Source organism: Eulemur rufifrons, chromosome 17 (genome assembly GCF_041146395.1).
Source record: "Eulemur rufifrons isolate Redbay chromosome 17, OSU_ERuf_1, whole genome shotgun sequence".
NCBI lineage: Eukaryota > Metazoa > Chordata > Mammalia > Primates > Lemuridae > Eulemur > Eulemur rufifrons.
Genome location: NC_090999.1, coordinates 65,729,525 through 65,744,417, shown reverse-complemented (window position 1 = coordinate 65,744,417; position 14,893 = coordinate 65,729,525). Strand labels below are relative to the sequence as shown.

General features: G+C 49.0%; 1 protein-coding gene across 2 annotated transcripts; it reads left to right on the top strand.

The window, feature by feature from the left end:
* The first annotated feature begins 5,972 nt into the window (after window positions 1–5,972).
* GLRX (glutaredoxin) lies at window positions 5,973–14,450 on the top strand. 2 transcript variants are annotated; one of them, XM_069492157.1, is made up of 3 exons: window positions 5,973–6,241; window positions 11,801–11,920; window positions 13,433–14,450. In XM_069492157.1, the coding sequence occupies exons 1-2, from the start codon at window positions 6,035–6,037 to the stop codon at window positions 11,912–11,914; spliced, it is 321 nt and encodes a 106-aa protein (XP_069348258.1). In that variant the 5' UTR covers window positions 5,973–6,034; the 3' UTR covers window positions 11,915–11,920; window positions 13,433–14,450. The 2 variants fall into 2 exon arrangements, with proteins under 2 accessions (XP_069348258.1, XP_069348257.1); XM_069492156.1 differs by having other exon boundaries at window positions 13,428–14,450.
* Window positions 14,451–14,893: the final 443 nt, after the last annotated feature.

Genomic DNA, 14,893 nt, shown 5'->3' with positions numbered 1-14,893 from the left:
GGGATTTGGATTTTGTACCTTAGTGAGAGCCTGTGACATTAAAAAGGTAAACTTGTTTGATTTTTCTTGTGATCTAAGGGTCCTGTCTCCACGGCCTCCATCCGTCGTGTTCCATCTCACTACTTTGGCGTGGCTTTTGCCTAGTTTGTGGAATCGATGTATGTATATGACAACAAGCAAACAGAAACCAGCACAAAAGGCATGCAGGAACTATACCTGCCCTGCAGTTGGTCCCTGAGTCATCCCACCAGAGGCAGACTCTGCTACTTCTTTCCTGTGTGTCTGTCCAGAGGTGGTCTACACATACTCAGACAGGTGGAGCTGCAGGAAACTGACCTGAAATGGTTTTTACTTGTCATTGATCTCCTCCCCAACATCCATTTTCCTCTTCCTTCCTGGAGAATTCCTGTTTGCACAGGAATCCATACCGCCCCCCCACCCCCCAATTAGTGCTCCGCCCTCAGGAGAAGTTGAAACCATCTCCACTCCAGGGATGGGCCTTTCTTTCTCCAAAAGGGGCATCTTTTGGGCTAATCTTTGGGTTAGGAATGAGCCTGTGAAACAATTTTCACCAGTAACACAAGGTGAGGTTAGCTGTGGAAAAACTTCAGAATAACCGTTTCTCACCTCCTCTGGTTGAGCCGTTCACGGAGGTGAGGCACTCCCCATCCAGGCTGAGGGAGGACCCCACACAAGGAAAGGGGCGCAGAAATGCAGCTGGAGCCACCAGATTATGCCAGCCCTGAAGCCAATCCTAACTTGGGACTTTTGGTTTTTTGAATATCACTATTTAAAGCAGTTTGCATTGAGATTTCTGTCCCTGATAGCCAAGGGCATCCTGAGAGCTACAGGAGTGATTAACTAGTGGAGAAACCCCCTCACTTCTGGTGTAGCTGCCGTGGGAAGAATGCACCAGTGAAAAGTGGACCCCTGCCCTTGAAGGTAATAGGAGTGGAAGGCAACAGAATCAGAGTGCCACATGTGACCAAAAGTGACACTGAGTATCCAGCAGCCATGCTTTCGCTTCCTGCTGGCCCAGGGAATGCAGGGACCAGGCACCCAGCAGGGCGGTTAGGGAAGAGAGACATGGTCCTGGGGGGCGGGGTGGGCATGTGAACCAGTCCCAGCGCAGAGTGTACATGGGAAGTCTGCTGGAGGAATGCCCTCCTGTGCCACCTCTGCTTCCTACCTCTGAGCACAGGTGTGTGAGGACCAGATGTGTAGGCCAGCGGCAGCCAACTCACAATCCTGAAGGAAGGGCCAAGAGGACCTCAGAGATGACAGTCCAGAACCCAGGGGTCACAGAGTCTCTGCCAGCTACACCCAGACTTCCCCATAGATGAGAAAAATGAACTCCTCTAAGCAAAACGAGTTTTAAGTGGGTATTCTGTTCCTTTCTTTCTTTTTCTTTTTTAGAGACAAGATCTTACTCTGTCACCCAGGCTGGAGTGCAGTGGCACGACCTTAGCATGATCTTAGCCAAGGGCAGTCGTGATTAGTCAGGAGTCCTGAGGGCAGCTCCAAGCCAGGGAAGCCCACTGCATCCCCAGAGCTACCCCTTTGCACCGATTCAAGCCTCTGTGGGAGTCAGGATTGGGCCCAGGGTGAGCATGGAGGGACCCCGGGGATTTGCCTGCTCCAAAGCATCCCTGCCACTCCACAGAGCCCTTCTGTGATCACACTGAGTTTAGGAGCTCCTTGTAATGTGAGGAGATGTGACCCAGTCATTAATACATCAAACACGTAGCGGTAAATCTGTACCCACTAAAACACACCTATGAGGCTCCCCACCGCCTCCGGGCACAGCCCTCAGTCTTCAGGGGCAAAGGGCCCTGTGATCTGCCTGCTCTCCAGCTGTCTCTCCCCCACCTCAAACCGCACCCAGCGCCTAGTACCATGGATGTTGTTCTTGCCCTCGCTGCTCCCTCTGCCTTCCCGTCCTTGCAGGCTCACAAACTTCCTCTCATCTTGCAAAGTTCAGCCATCTCGCCTTGTTATTGGCCCTTTCCCTAACCGCCCTCCAGGGGGGAGTGACTGCTCTCTTTTGGTCACCTAGTGCCCACCCGTACTTCTGTTACACGGCCTAGAATACTTTATAATATTTATGTCTATTTTCCAGATCTGTGTCACCCACTGGACTATAAAATCCCGAGGACTGGGGCTGTGTCTGGCCCAGAGTAGCTGATTACTAAAGGTCTGTTGCGTGGATATATGGGTGGGTGTGCTGGTAAGGCCCAGTGTGTGCCTGTTCACCTGCTGGGCTCTCCTAATGCGAGAACAAAGGCTCTTTCCCTGCCCTCAAGGAACTCCTTGTAGATGACAGACAATAAAAAAATTAATAAAAAAGATTCATCACTTATGTGATGAGTCAGGGCACAGCTTGGCATGTGAGCTCAGCTGACAGGCGCCCTCTCCAGTGGGGGAAAGAGGTGTGTTTGTTGGGTACTTCCTAGAGGAGCTCACACGCAATCTGCATCCAGCAGGAGCCAGCCACGCGGAGACGGGACGGAGGGGCAGCCCGGACACAGCGAGCAGCGAGCAGCGAGTCCGAAGCCCCCAGGGTGTCAGCTGCAAACAGTGGAAATGGCTCAGAGCCCACGTAGCGGAGGAAAGGAGAAATGTGGGGAATGGCAGGGAGACGGCGCAGAGGCAGGGAGGACCAATCACGAGGGCCACATCCCCACTAGGGCATCTGGATTTTGTGCTGGAGAAATGTGGACAGGTTTTAAGAGAAAACGTGGTAGGGTTTGCATTTTCAAAGATCACCCCAGCAGCAGTGAGGGGTGCGCAGTGAGGCCGGGCGGAGGCTCTACAAGATCGGGTAAGGAACGGATGAGCGCAGACCAGCTGGGGCAGTGGGTGTTGGGGCCGGGAGGGACTTGGGCACACACTTGCTAGGGATTGGCCACTCTGCATCAGGGAAAGCGGAGGGCAGGGCAGGTGTCTCGGGTTCTGCCCCGGCCGACGGGGTAGGTGAAGGTACCTGCAGGAGGATGAGCAAGTACGGAAGAAAGAGGGGAGCTTCAGGTAGCTTCAGCTTTGGTCCCACAGAGGCTGAGGGGCCTGAGGGATTCCCAGGTGGGCCTTCTCCGGAGGCAATGAGATCTCCATCCCTGAGGCTTAGGAGCGAGGTCCAGGCAGGAAAAATCCATGTGATGCTCATCAGTGAAAAGGTGATAGCTGGGGCCATGTGTGGACACAGGTCTTTCGGGGTGGGAGGGGGGGTGTATACAGCAAAAAGATCAAGCCCCAGGATCTGCCTTATGTGAAGGCAAAATTCTTAAGAGGCTGAGACAGAATATGCAGATATACAGGAAGAATAAAGAGCTCATGCTGCAATTAGCGGCAGGAGGAAAAGAACCTCCAGAGGGATCCAGTGATCAACAAGGTCAAATCCAGCAAAGTAGGCAAGTCAGGAAAAAACGTGGAAAGTGTTCATCCGTGGCCAGGTTTTTCCAGCACTCATCAGCCTGTGGGTACAAGTGAGAGCACACTGATAGTGACACCACATATTTCACTGGCTTGTCGCCAACCATCTGCATAGCAGGGCTGCCTCTCCCCGGAAAAATGCCCTCGCCTCCCACTAAGTATTTCTGGGAGTGCCTGCGTGTCCCACACAAGCCCAGGGAGAGTCCACATGTGCTCACACACACACCCCTTTCTGTCCACAGCCCTGGAGGACGGGGCTGCTGCAGTCCCCACAGTGACGCCCCACGGAAATGCCCCTGAGGTCCACGCTGGGCTTCACCTCCTGATGAAAGCTACAAGCCTTCGTGATGCCAGCGCAGCAGAGCTTTCTTTGCTCTGAATTTTTCACTGAGCTGAAGCCACAGCATTTTCTGAGAAGTGGGGAGGACACCCCACCTCTGCCATCTGTTTGTACCGCATGCCTCTCATGGTGCCTCACAGAAGTGCCTTCCTTAGCTTGTGCCTCGTGGCCATCTGTCCTGAGGCTGAGAGAGTCCCTGGGGCGGAGAGAGTAGAGACCCGCGTACACCAGCCTCCGCCCCAGGTACCCAGACCAGCAGGTGGCCCTCTGCAAACAGGTCCTTTGGGAGGTTTACTCCACCAGCTCACCAAAACTTCCACCCAGGCTGCTGGGCGAGGCGCAGCGGGCACACCTCGCTCCCGGTGTAGCAATGTAGACAAGGGTCATAGCTGGTGTCGGCCAGAGGAGTTTCGGCAGAATGGTTGATAAGGAGGGCAGACTGCAATGCCATTGCTATGAGGAGAGAGTGGGAGGTCAGTAAAGTACAGGCAGCAAACGTGATAGCAAGTTTCGTGAAAGGGCGGAGGCAGGAATGCAGGCGCGGAGGGTGGTGGCGGTGGTGTAGTTCTTAATAAGGGAGACATTTGAACATAGTCACGTGCTGAGGAAAAAGGGGCAGCAGGAAGGGAGAAACTAGCAACAGACACTGAGAAGAGAAAGGCTGTGAGGGCACAGCCAGGTATAGCCGCGGGATGACCGCGGCCAAGGGAACCTGAGTCGGCAGCCTGGAGGGCCCTGAAGAGACCCTGGGCCCCACGGGGCCCTCTGGGAGGGGACAGGCCACAGGAGTCTGAGAGAAAGGAAGAAAAAGATGAGGGGAGACAGGACTCTGTCACTGAGCTCGTTCTGGAGGGAAGCGGAGCTGCGGGCCGGGGAGCCCCGAGCCCTGGCCTGACAAGCCACCTCCAGCCCCCCGGCCCTGCCACATGCTTGCTGACGACAGAGATCTCACTCAGCTGCCTCCCCGTGACTCAGAATCTGGGCTTCTCCTTCTGCCATTTTAATGTTAGTACCAATTGGAGTCACTTTTCCTCCCTCCTCTCTATCCCACTATGCTTGGGATTCCACCCACGTGACAGTGGTGGTGTCCTGCTCTGGCTCCGGCCCCACCTCTTTGAAAATACTCCGATTTCAGTGTAAAAACTCCTGGAGAAAACGATGATCCACTTTTAAAGGAGAGAGTTTTTCCTTGATTTGTTTATTTAACTTACCACACACTGGAGGGGTCCGAACTGGACCTGGGAGTAGAAGACGGTGCCTTTGCGGGAGGCAGACTGGGCACCCCGGGGCCCCCACCTCGCGCCTTCAGACACTGGAGGTCAACACGGGGTCGGGGTTATTACACAAACGGGGAGAACACAGGGTCAGAGGAAGGATCCTCATGTGATCTGTAGTTTGGAGTCAGGGGCTCCCTTGGAGTTTGCTTCCATGCTAAACGGCTGTTTAAGAGTCACCAAGTCTAATGCTTCAGGGGTGAAGCAGGTGTCTCAAGGGCGTGGGCCTACCAGGGGGGACATGGAGCAACCGGAGCCACCGCCTGCCCCATCCAAAGGGGACAGCAGGTACTCAGCCCCAGCTGCCGCCACTAAAGAATTCACGCTCTGTACCGTCTGACCTGACTTTTCAGAGGGAAGTTGCAAGTCCAGATTCTTTTGTGCAATCTTCAGATTTTTAACTACTTAGAATGAATTCCATTAAGACAATCACAACAACAAACACCCACTGTACAGGCCAAGCAAAACACCCTGGAAGAAACCTCCACGTGGGGCGCAAAGTCACAATTTCGATTTCATTTCCTCTAAAGAGATTTCAAAGCACTCTGTTTCTTGAGTGATTCTGTTTGCATTTTTAAGTCCCACCATATCTCCCAGAAGGGAAGCAAAGCATTGGCTCTAAGAGGTCACTGCCTCCACATCCCCCTCCCTGAGGCTGGTCTGTGCAAGCTGTGCTTCCCCAGGGGGTGACTTAACTCTGATCCTCGCCAAAGGGCAGGCACTCCCCAAAGGTCTGAGGATAACAAAGACATCCTGGCCATAGCTACTAACGATAAAATAGCAAGTATGCATTCACAAGCATTGCTAGTGAATTATACCACAGAAATGCCTTTGGAGCTGTCCCTTTAAAACTCGAGCATGCTACCAGGCTAACTCCTCCTCCAGGGAGGGTCCTTACTAAATGAGAGCCAGCTGGCCGGGGCCTCGGTTCAGCACCCTAAGCAATACCTGCAATTGAGGACTCCTCCCTGGGAGACGGCAGCCTGTCAGCATGGCTCAGGAGTTTGTGAACGGCAAAATCCAGCCTGGGAAGGTGGTCGTGTTCATCAAACCCACCTGCCCCTACTGCAGAAGGACCCAAGAGATCCTCAGTCAATTGCCCTTCAAACCAGGGTTTCTAGAATTTGTCGATATCACAGCCAACAGCGATGCAAACGAGATTCAAGATTATTTGCAACGGCTCACAGGAGCAAGAACGGTGAGTATGGGGTTTAGTTTTAAAAGGCTCCCGGGTTGCTTTTTCTCCTTGGGGCTGTGTCTTTCTCTAGGACACCGCCAGGGTTCCGTTGTTCAAGGCGTCTGGAGTGCTTTGCAGGGTGTGGGGGAGGGCGCCTGAGAGAAGACACTGGTCACTTGAATGAGCGGCTGGCCTGCAGCCAAATGTCCCCTCAGAGCAGAGAAAGCAGCACAGCTGATGTGTGCTGCGTGTCACAGTCAGCGGGCCCAGCAGCTTGTCTGGGAGTCTCTGAGGAGTCATCTGGAGTCTTTGTTTTAAGCACTGCTGTAAAATGACCATTTTCAGCCACCAGGGCTGGGGGTGGAAGGCGGGCTGGAGGGGCCGGATGTGACCTGTACCTTTCTCTTATCCAGCATGGCTAAATGCAGGCTTTATTTTGTTTTTGTGTGGCCAAGTGGGATTTACTGTCCTCAATCTTTTCTCTAGGCTTTTTTTTTTAACCTTAACCTAATTTATCTATCTTATCTATTTCTCTTATCTAACTCCTCCCACTGGAAAAATGGAATGCATCATTATCTGCCCCTTGCTCTTAATTAATTACGGTTGTTTCCAGGCCCTTCAGAGTAAGGAGTCCGTAGGTCAGAGTGCTGGCCTGGCTCTCACGGTGGCTTGCTATGTGATCCCGGGCAAGTCGCTGTCTCTGTGACCCTCAGAAATCCCAGGTGCAAGACCAGATTAAAGTAGGTGACCTGAAGGCCCCCTTTGCTAAGCACAGAACATGGGACCCTCTAAGAACTGCTGTCCTCCGTCTGAAAAGACTTCCCGCCCTCGGAGTCCTGGTAGGATAGTCTGCCAACCAGATCACCTGTGTCGGTTGTGGGGTGAGAAATATCCCACCAGCTCACCTAAATTCCCTTTCAGGATGCAATTCTAGGACATAATGTTGGCAGAAGCAAATATCCTATTTCAGTTTGGGTTTGGTTTGACTTGTGAGGTTTTCTCTGGGTTCTGAGTATAAAGCATGGAGGTGGTCTCTCCCCTTCTCTCCAATAAGAAAGCAGCATTTCGGTACAGAGGGAGACTAGATATGTTACTCTATTGCTGCAAGCTAAGGTCCTGGAGCAGACACAGTGGTGAGAGAGGCTCTGGTGGCTTAGTGGGACCACCAGCTACACAGGCTCCAGGCCAGGGCCCCCAACCTGGGTCCCTCTTAGCCGGTGCTTCCCAAACTTTGCTGCACATTAGAATCACCTGGGGAGCTTTCAAAACGATCCTCATGCCCAAATTATGCCCCATACCAATTAAATCACAGTGTCAGAGGTGGGAGCCAAGCATTAGTAGTTTGAAAGATCCCTGCTTGAGTACAATTTGCAACAAAGTTAGGGAACTACTGTTCTCAGCCCAACAGCATCTGATCTCTAGCAGGTAAAGCAAACCTCTTCATGCATTCATTTAACAAATATTTTTCATTTCTTTGTAAAGCAATGATATTTCTTGTAGTGGCCTTTTAAGTTTGTTTTTAATTTTTTAAAGACATTTTTCATAGATTCTTGAGTCCCGAATGCGATCCTCCAAGATGAAGAACATAAAGCTGTATGATTTATGATCCCCAACAGTGAATTGTTTAGAGCCTAAGAAATTGAGGGCAGTTTCTGTCTTAATTATCCTGTAATGACCTATGGTCCTGTGGGTGTAGTAGGAGAGCAGCAGGACTTAACTGGTTACAGGAACTTCTGCGTTCATTCAGGCCATGTACTTGGAGAAGCCTGCTTTGGTTTTGCTATAGCCAAGCTCCTAGGTCAGTACCTTCATTTATTTCTTCTCTAATGCTTTTTTCTTCATGTAGATCTGAATTTCTGTCCTATAGCATTTTTCCTTCTCCCTGAACAACTTCTTTGAGCATTTCTTCAAGGCAGTTCTGTCAGGAACAAATTCCCTCAAATATTGTTTGTCTGAGAAAGTATTTGTCCTGCATATTTAAAGGATGAATTTGCTGGGTACAACACATATTTTTAAGCACTTACTATGTACCAGGCACTTTTCTGGACATTGGAAACACAACCATGAAAAAAAAAAAAAACAAACGAAAATTCCTGCCATTTTTGAACCTACATTCTAGTGGAGAAGACAAACAATAAATGCTATAAATAAAATAGCACATGACACTTGCCATTTCCCTATTTACTATGAAGAAAACTTAAGTAGGAAAGGGAGGTAAGGAGTAGGCAGTAGGATACAGTTTTAAGTGGAGACATCTGGGCCTTGCTGAGAAGGGAACATTTGAGTAGATCTCTACAGGAGGTGAGAGAAAAGCATAAAAGAATTTAGGGGTAGGGCATTCCAGGCAGTGGGAACAGCAGGTGCAAAGGTCCTGTGGTAGAAGTGCCTGGCAGGTTCGTGGAATAGCAAGGAGGCCAATATGGCTGGAGCATTGAGCTAATTAGGAGAGTTAGAGAAGATGAGATCTGAAAGATAATGGGAGATAGGTCAGGAAGGCCTTTCAAGCTATCCTAAGGACGGTGGCTTATACTCAATGTGAGATGAGATGCCACTGGTGGGTTTTGAGCAGAAGAGTGACTCGATCTCAGTTTTGAAAGGATCACTCTAGCAGCCGTGGGAAGAAGAGATGGTAGGAGGGCCAGGGCCGGGGTTGAAGCTGGGAGACATTTGGAGGCTATAGTAGTAAATTGGGTGAAAGATGTTGGCTCATACCAGGGAGGTAGCCGAGGAAGTGGTGAGGAGTGTTGGGAAACAGCTGTGAGGAGTTACATCTGAGTAACCCTCCAGAGTACAGCAGATGCTGCCCAGCTGAGGCTGGGAAACCAACTCCCGGACAGAGAGGGCCCCAGTACTACCGAACCCGTTCTTATGGCGGCGGCTGTCCTTCCTCTCCTTTGACAGTAACAGACTCAAGTCCCTCCAGGGAGGGGCATGAGGCCAGGAAGGGAGGCAGCAGTGGGTGTTTCCTCTTCTTTCCGCAGCTGAACCAACAGTGCCTCTGTGCTTCCTGTTTCGTCACCATAGGCCCCCAGTGCTGTCCTGTGCGGCCTGTAGTTCCCCATTAGGGGTGATGTTAACCGGTGGGATTTAAGGTAGTTTTGCTGTTCCCCAGACTAGACAGTGGGTGTGAGGACAAAGGGGCCTTTCAGCTTTCAAGTGAAACCAGCTTCTTTGCTAGATGGTGTGCACAAAACTCCACCCTGGGGACAGCCTGATCACATTTCAGGGTCTGTCTCAGGACGCTGGGGCAGCTACAGGGCTGCAGGTGTTCAATGCCTCAGTTACCCTGAGAGGAATAGGTGGCTGCTCAGTGTAGACCAGTGGTTTGCAAACCCGATCCCAGGAGCAGCGGCAGCAACACCCGGGAACTTATTAGAAATGCAAAATCTTGGCCCCCAACCCAAATCTCCTGGATCAGAAATTGAAGGTGAGAGGGAAGAGGAGTCTGTTTTAACAAGCCCTTCCATGGTTCTGATGCGCTTTCCAGCTGGAGAACCTCTAAGGAGAGGACTCCTTGCTGCTCAGGGCGTTCTCAACAACCGAGTTAACTCAAGCCCCGAGGCCAGCACCCTGGCCGGAGGCGGAGATTTGGCAAGCTGCGGGAAGAGGGGTGATTACTCAGTTCTTTCTGAAAATACAAAAGTTCAAGAATAAATACATTGCGTCCTTGTTTAAAGCTCAGATGGTTTTTATTTAATTAGGTAAGTCCTTAAACAAAAGGAGCTCTGCAGTAGAATTACGTTAGGATAACACGAGGATCCTGTTATGTTTCCTGTTATAACTGACCACAGCCAAGTGTTACTGGGGAGATAGAAGCTGAAAGGTCCCAACAATTTGCTTAGGGGAAGCTTTGTTTTCTCTCAAATAATGTCCAGGACCCAGGAAAAAATTTAAGTTTCCCACCCCATCTTTCTGCAGCCCTTCTTGCAGATACAAACAGGGTCACGTTGATGACGCCTCCAATTTGCAAAGCCTCGTGCACGGCCGGTGCTGCAGGTGGAGACAGCATCTCTGGGACCAGATGGGACGTAGCCAGGCACACTCGCCGCACGGAGCCACACAGGTTTCTTCCCACTCTTAGGGCACAGGAAATAGCTGTGAAAATGCAGTGTGAGATTGCTTTTTAATTTTTAGCCTTTATTTTTAAAGCCTACTTCCACCCAGACCCCCTTCTGAATAAAAATACTGTAGGACCTTATCCACAATAATTCAGCCCCTTTTCTCATCTTTCTCACCTCTTTTTTTTTTTTTTTTTTTTTTTTTGAGACAGAGTCTCGCTCTGTTGCCTGGGCTAGAGTGAGTGCCGTGGCATCAGCCTAGCTCACAGCAACCTCAAACTCCTGGGCTCAAGGGATCCTCCTGTCTCAGCCTCCCGAGTAGTTGGGACTGCAGGCATGCACCACCATGCCCGGCTAATTTTTTTTTCTATATATATTTTTAGCTGTCCATATAATCTCTTTCTATTTTTAGTAGAGATGGGGTCTCACTCTTGCTCAGGCTGGTCTCGAACTCCTGAGCTCAAACAATCCGCCCACCTCGGCCTCCCAGAGTGCTAGGATTACAGGCGTGAGCCACCGCGCCCGGCCTTTCTCACTTTTTAAACAACTTAAATTATGCCTCCTGAGGAAAATCAAAAACTTCAAAAAATATTCTCACTGCTTTCTGCCTTCCACCACCCCCATCTTCTCTGGGTTGTCCCTAGTGTCTGGGGAGAGGGGCTGTGGCTTCTGATCACCCAGGTGACCCACGGGGTGCTTGTCAAGCACTCACTGCCAGTCAGCCTTTGTGTAACACCCCGGGCCTGGGAATTTTCTGAGCCCCAGTGAAGGGACTTCCTTCTGTCGGGATTCTGAAAGCCCTCTGGAATGTGCCTGCACCTAGCAGTAGGAAGGGAGTGTGTGACTGGAAAGAAACTCATTCAGCAGGTGCAATGACTGTGGCCGCTGGGTTTGCCCTGGATCCCCCCATGCCAGGTGTGAAGCTAAAGCAGGTGATGTCCTTGGTCCCAGAGCTGCAGCACTGAAACACCTTATGAAGGATGAAAGGAAAATCAGATGCCGCTACACTCTCCCCTAGTGGAGGACAGAGCTTACCTGTGTTTTAACAAAAGACAGAGATGACTGTATTTAATAAGAGACCTAATGCAAATACTTTTCCAGCTGCACGGAGCCACGAATTCCTTCCTGATTGCTGTGGCTTGGCGTGCAGTCTCAGGTGTGGGCCCGGCTGCAGAGAAACCAGATTTCAATCTGGTTTGACTTCAGCCAGGGTGGTCTGACTTCAGCCAACCAAAGTTCTCTCCCCGAAACGTGTTTCTATAGGGTGATATTTTTATTACATACCTTTGACAAGTTGGACAATCTCATGAACAACATACTCAATTTGAAAAATATCCTGTCTTAGACACATTCTTTAATAATGTTACTTTTATAACAGTAAGGAAGTTCTGTCCTGTAAGGAGGTTGTAAAGTGATTTGAAAAGTTTTGGAATCACGGGAAATATTCAGAGGAAGGATAAAAATATTCTTTCTAATCTAGTAATTAAATTCCTTCAGTGTCCTGGGTGGTTCACTTTTTCAGGTGCCTCGAGTGTTTTTTGGCAAGGAGTGTATAGGTGGATGCAGTGATCTAGTAACTCTGCAAGAGAACGGGGAGCTGGTGACGCGCCTAGAGCGGATTGGAGCTCTGCAGTAACTGCAGGTGAGTGGCAGGTGAGACGCCGGGCCCCCCACACTGGGAGACAGTGGATTCCACTGCCGTGGTTTGTTATAGCGTAGCGTGGCATTCTGGCTAGGGAAAGAACAATGCGGGGTGATTTGAGGAAGTGTGGCATTAATCATTTGTGAATTTCGCCTTTTATAAAGGCATTAATGATGTCAATGGGAGGAATCCTTTGACTCAACCTTCATTTAGCAGATATTTATCTTGCATTGAATTTGTGCCAGACACTGCACTGGGCTCTGGGAATACAGTGATACAAAAAAGATAATATGGAACTTGTATTCTAGAGCAGTAGACATATAATAAACAAGTGAATCATTCCTGAAACAAAAAGAACAATGCGTTAGAACGTGTGGGGAGGTGGGGAGCAAATTTGGCTAATATGGCAAGGGAGGGCTTTCCTTGGGAGGGGCTGGTTGAGCTGAGACCTGTTTGCCAAGATGATTGACAGCTACTAAAGATGAAGCAGAACTTTTCAGGCCCAGGGAATGGCAAGTGCAAAGGCTCTGAGGTGGCAAAAAGTAAGAAATGTTCAAGGAACAGAAAGAGTGAGAACAGATTGAGTGAGAAGGAGGCATCGTAAGAAACGTGGGCAGGAGCCGGAGCATGGTAGGCAATTTGCATTTATTCTAAATGAAATGTGAAATTGAGGTATTTTTTTTTTCTTTACCTGTGTTCACACAGCTCGATCTAATAGTATTTCCAAACACTGAAATGAAATTTTCTACAATCAGTAACCTAAAGGAGATCTTTGGCTCAGCAGAAAACCACAGGGTGATGAAGTCTTTAGAAAGGAATCAGGGTGCGTTCGCACTCTGACATCTCCTTTCTCTGCTGGCTTCCAAACAGGCCAGTTCTGCTGACTCATACGCAGAGAGACTCAAGTGTTTCTTAGTCGAGGGAGAAATTAATGGTTCTTTAATCAAAATGCTCTTTGAGAGGTATCTATTGCCCACTAATTAATGACTTATCCCTTGGGCGATGGGTATACACAATTTGTGATGGTTACTTAGAATGACAACAGAAGGGAAAAAAGTCTGAAAAAATACAACTGAGTCCCCTGAAATAAAATAGTCAATGTTATAAATCTTCTAATCACAGTTCTACAACCTCGTCACAGCAGGTGAACCCTGTGTCTGGGTTAGCTTTCAAGTAGTCAAAAAAAAAAAACCCAATTAGCAGCAGTACCAAATGTTTCCTATTCTGGAACATTTTAGCAATTTAGGCTTAATTAAGAATGAAAGCAGATGGAAAATACCATTTCCCTAACTCTGTCTCTGTCTCTGTTTTGGTGTGGGCATGAGAGTCCCCCATGCCCAGAAAGTCTCTCTGTTTGCTTTGCTGTCAGGATTTTGCGGGCAGCCGCACCTCAGGGTCCTCTGAAACAGTGTGTTTAAATGGCAGGAGCAGTTGTCCTGGCAATGCGAGGGACATGAGGATAACTTGCCTTACAGAAAGATCCAATTCTTTGTTTCTTTCCTGGCAGAGCAGGACCCACGACGATATCCCCCTCCAGAGCTGAACAGCATCACGAAGGATAACAGCACTTACCGGCCGACGGAATTTTGGGCACAAACAGCTTTTTTCTTCTTTTGGCTCAGTATTAAAAAAGTGAACCCACCTGCCCCTAACCACGGGCACAAGAAGGTTGATGGAGCATCTTGATTTTCTTCTGCATTAGTCCTTTGGGTTCTAGGAGGCTGCAACAAGTTCTGGCCTAAGATTCACTCACTGACCCAAAAGTTGTTCTTTCCCTTTAGCATGTGTCTCTTATTGTTCTCCCTGTGCGGGCTCCTCTACCTCTACCTCTACCTCTAAGGCAGTGTTTCTCCACCATGTTTAGCCAGACCCGACCCCCAGGATGCCTCTATAGTTGGTTTTCTGCTACTGCTGAAATTTTCATTTTGCTGAGTTCAACTTTATGAGTTTATGTGTTAGTGTTATGCAATCAGTGGGTGTTTCGAATGTGTTTTTTCAAACTGCGTGCAGCTCTGTACCCCACCTTGAGAATTACTGCCCTGAACCAGTGTTCTCAACCTTGCCATCTCACAGATCTCATAGAAAATGTCCAGCAATTCTGTGACGGGTCTAATGATTCAACCTGAGAAACTACGAAAAGTTAAGCATGGTTGGTTTTCACTTGGTGCCACGTGGATCAGAGGCACAAGTACAGAGGCTGGGGTCCTGTGGCAACACTCTGTTTAAGACAGTTACCCAGGTCATCCCAAACAAGCATGTGTTAATTTAGATTACCAGCAAAATGAAAACATGAAATGTAAAGCATTATCATAGAAAACTCGCAGCCCCCTCCCACAAGAGTGTCTCTGTGAAAGAGCCAAATCTGAGAAACACTGTCCTAAATGAGTCTGCCTTTTACCCGCCCCACCCTTTGAAAACTTAATCCCTTCCCATGAAGTTTGTTTGCTCTAGAATTACAAGATTAAGTTCATTTCATTCTGCAGTCTCTGGTGCAAATGGTTAATTTCTTTTCTAATAAAGAAGTACCTATAGATGACTCAATGATTTTTGTCCAGTTCTTTTGCCTGTTCTCAAGACCTTAACGAATGGTATTAATGTGAAATATACCAACTTGAAGCTTTATTCTTGTTAGTCCCTGCCATTGTATTGACACATGCTGCTGTCACTGAGTACAAATGGTTGATATAATTTTTAAATTTCCTGTTGAAATCAATATGTCAGCATTAGCCTACTGAATAATGTTTCGGGTTCAATAATAGTCTTTTTAATTTCATATTCCGTTTTTCCATTTCCCATCTAATACCCTTGTACTTTTGGCTTCTTTCCCTTGTGGGCCCTCGGCACTCCATTCAGCTAGGATTGCTGTGGATGATTGTGCGGGTCACACACTGCACAATACTATGAATGCCACCCCCTGACACTGCAGCCCCTTACCCACTCTGGACCACTTGCCTGCACTTTCTTTCACACTTC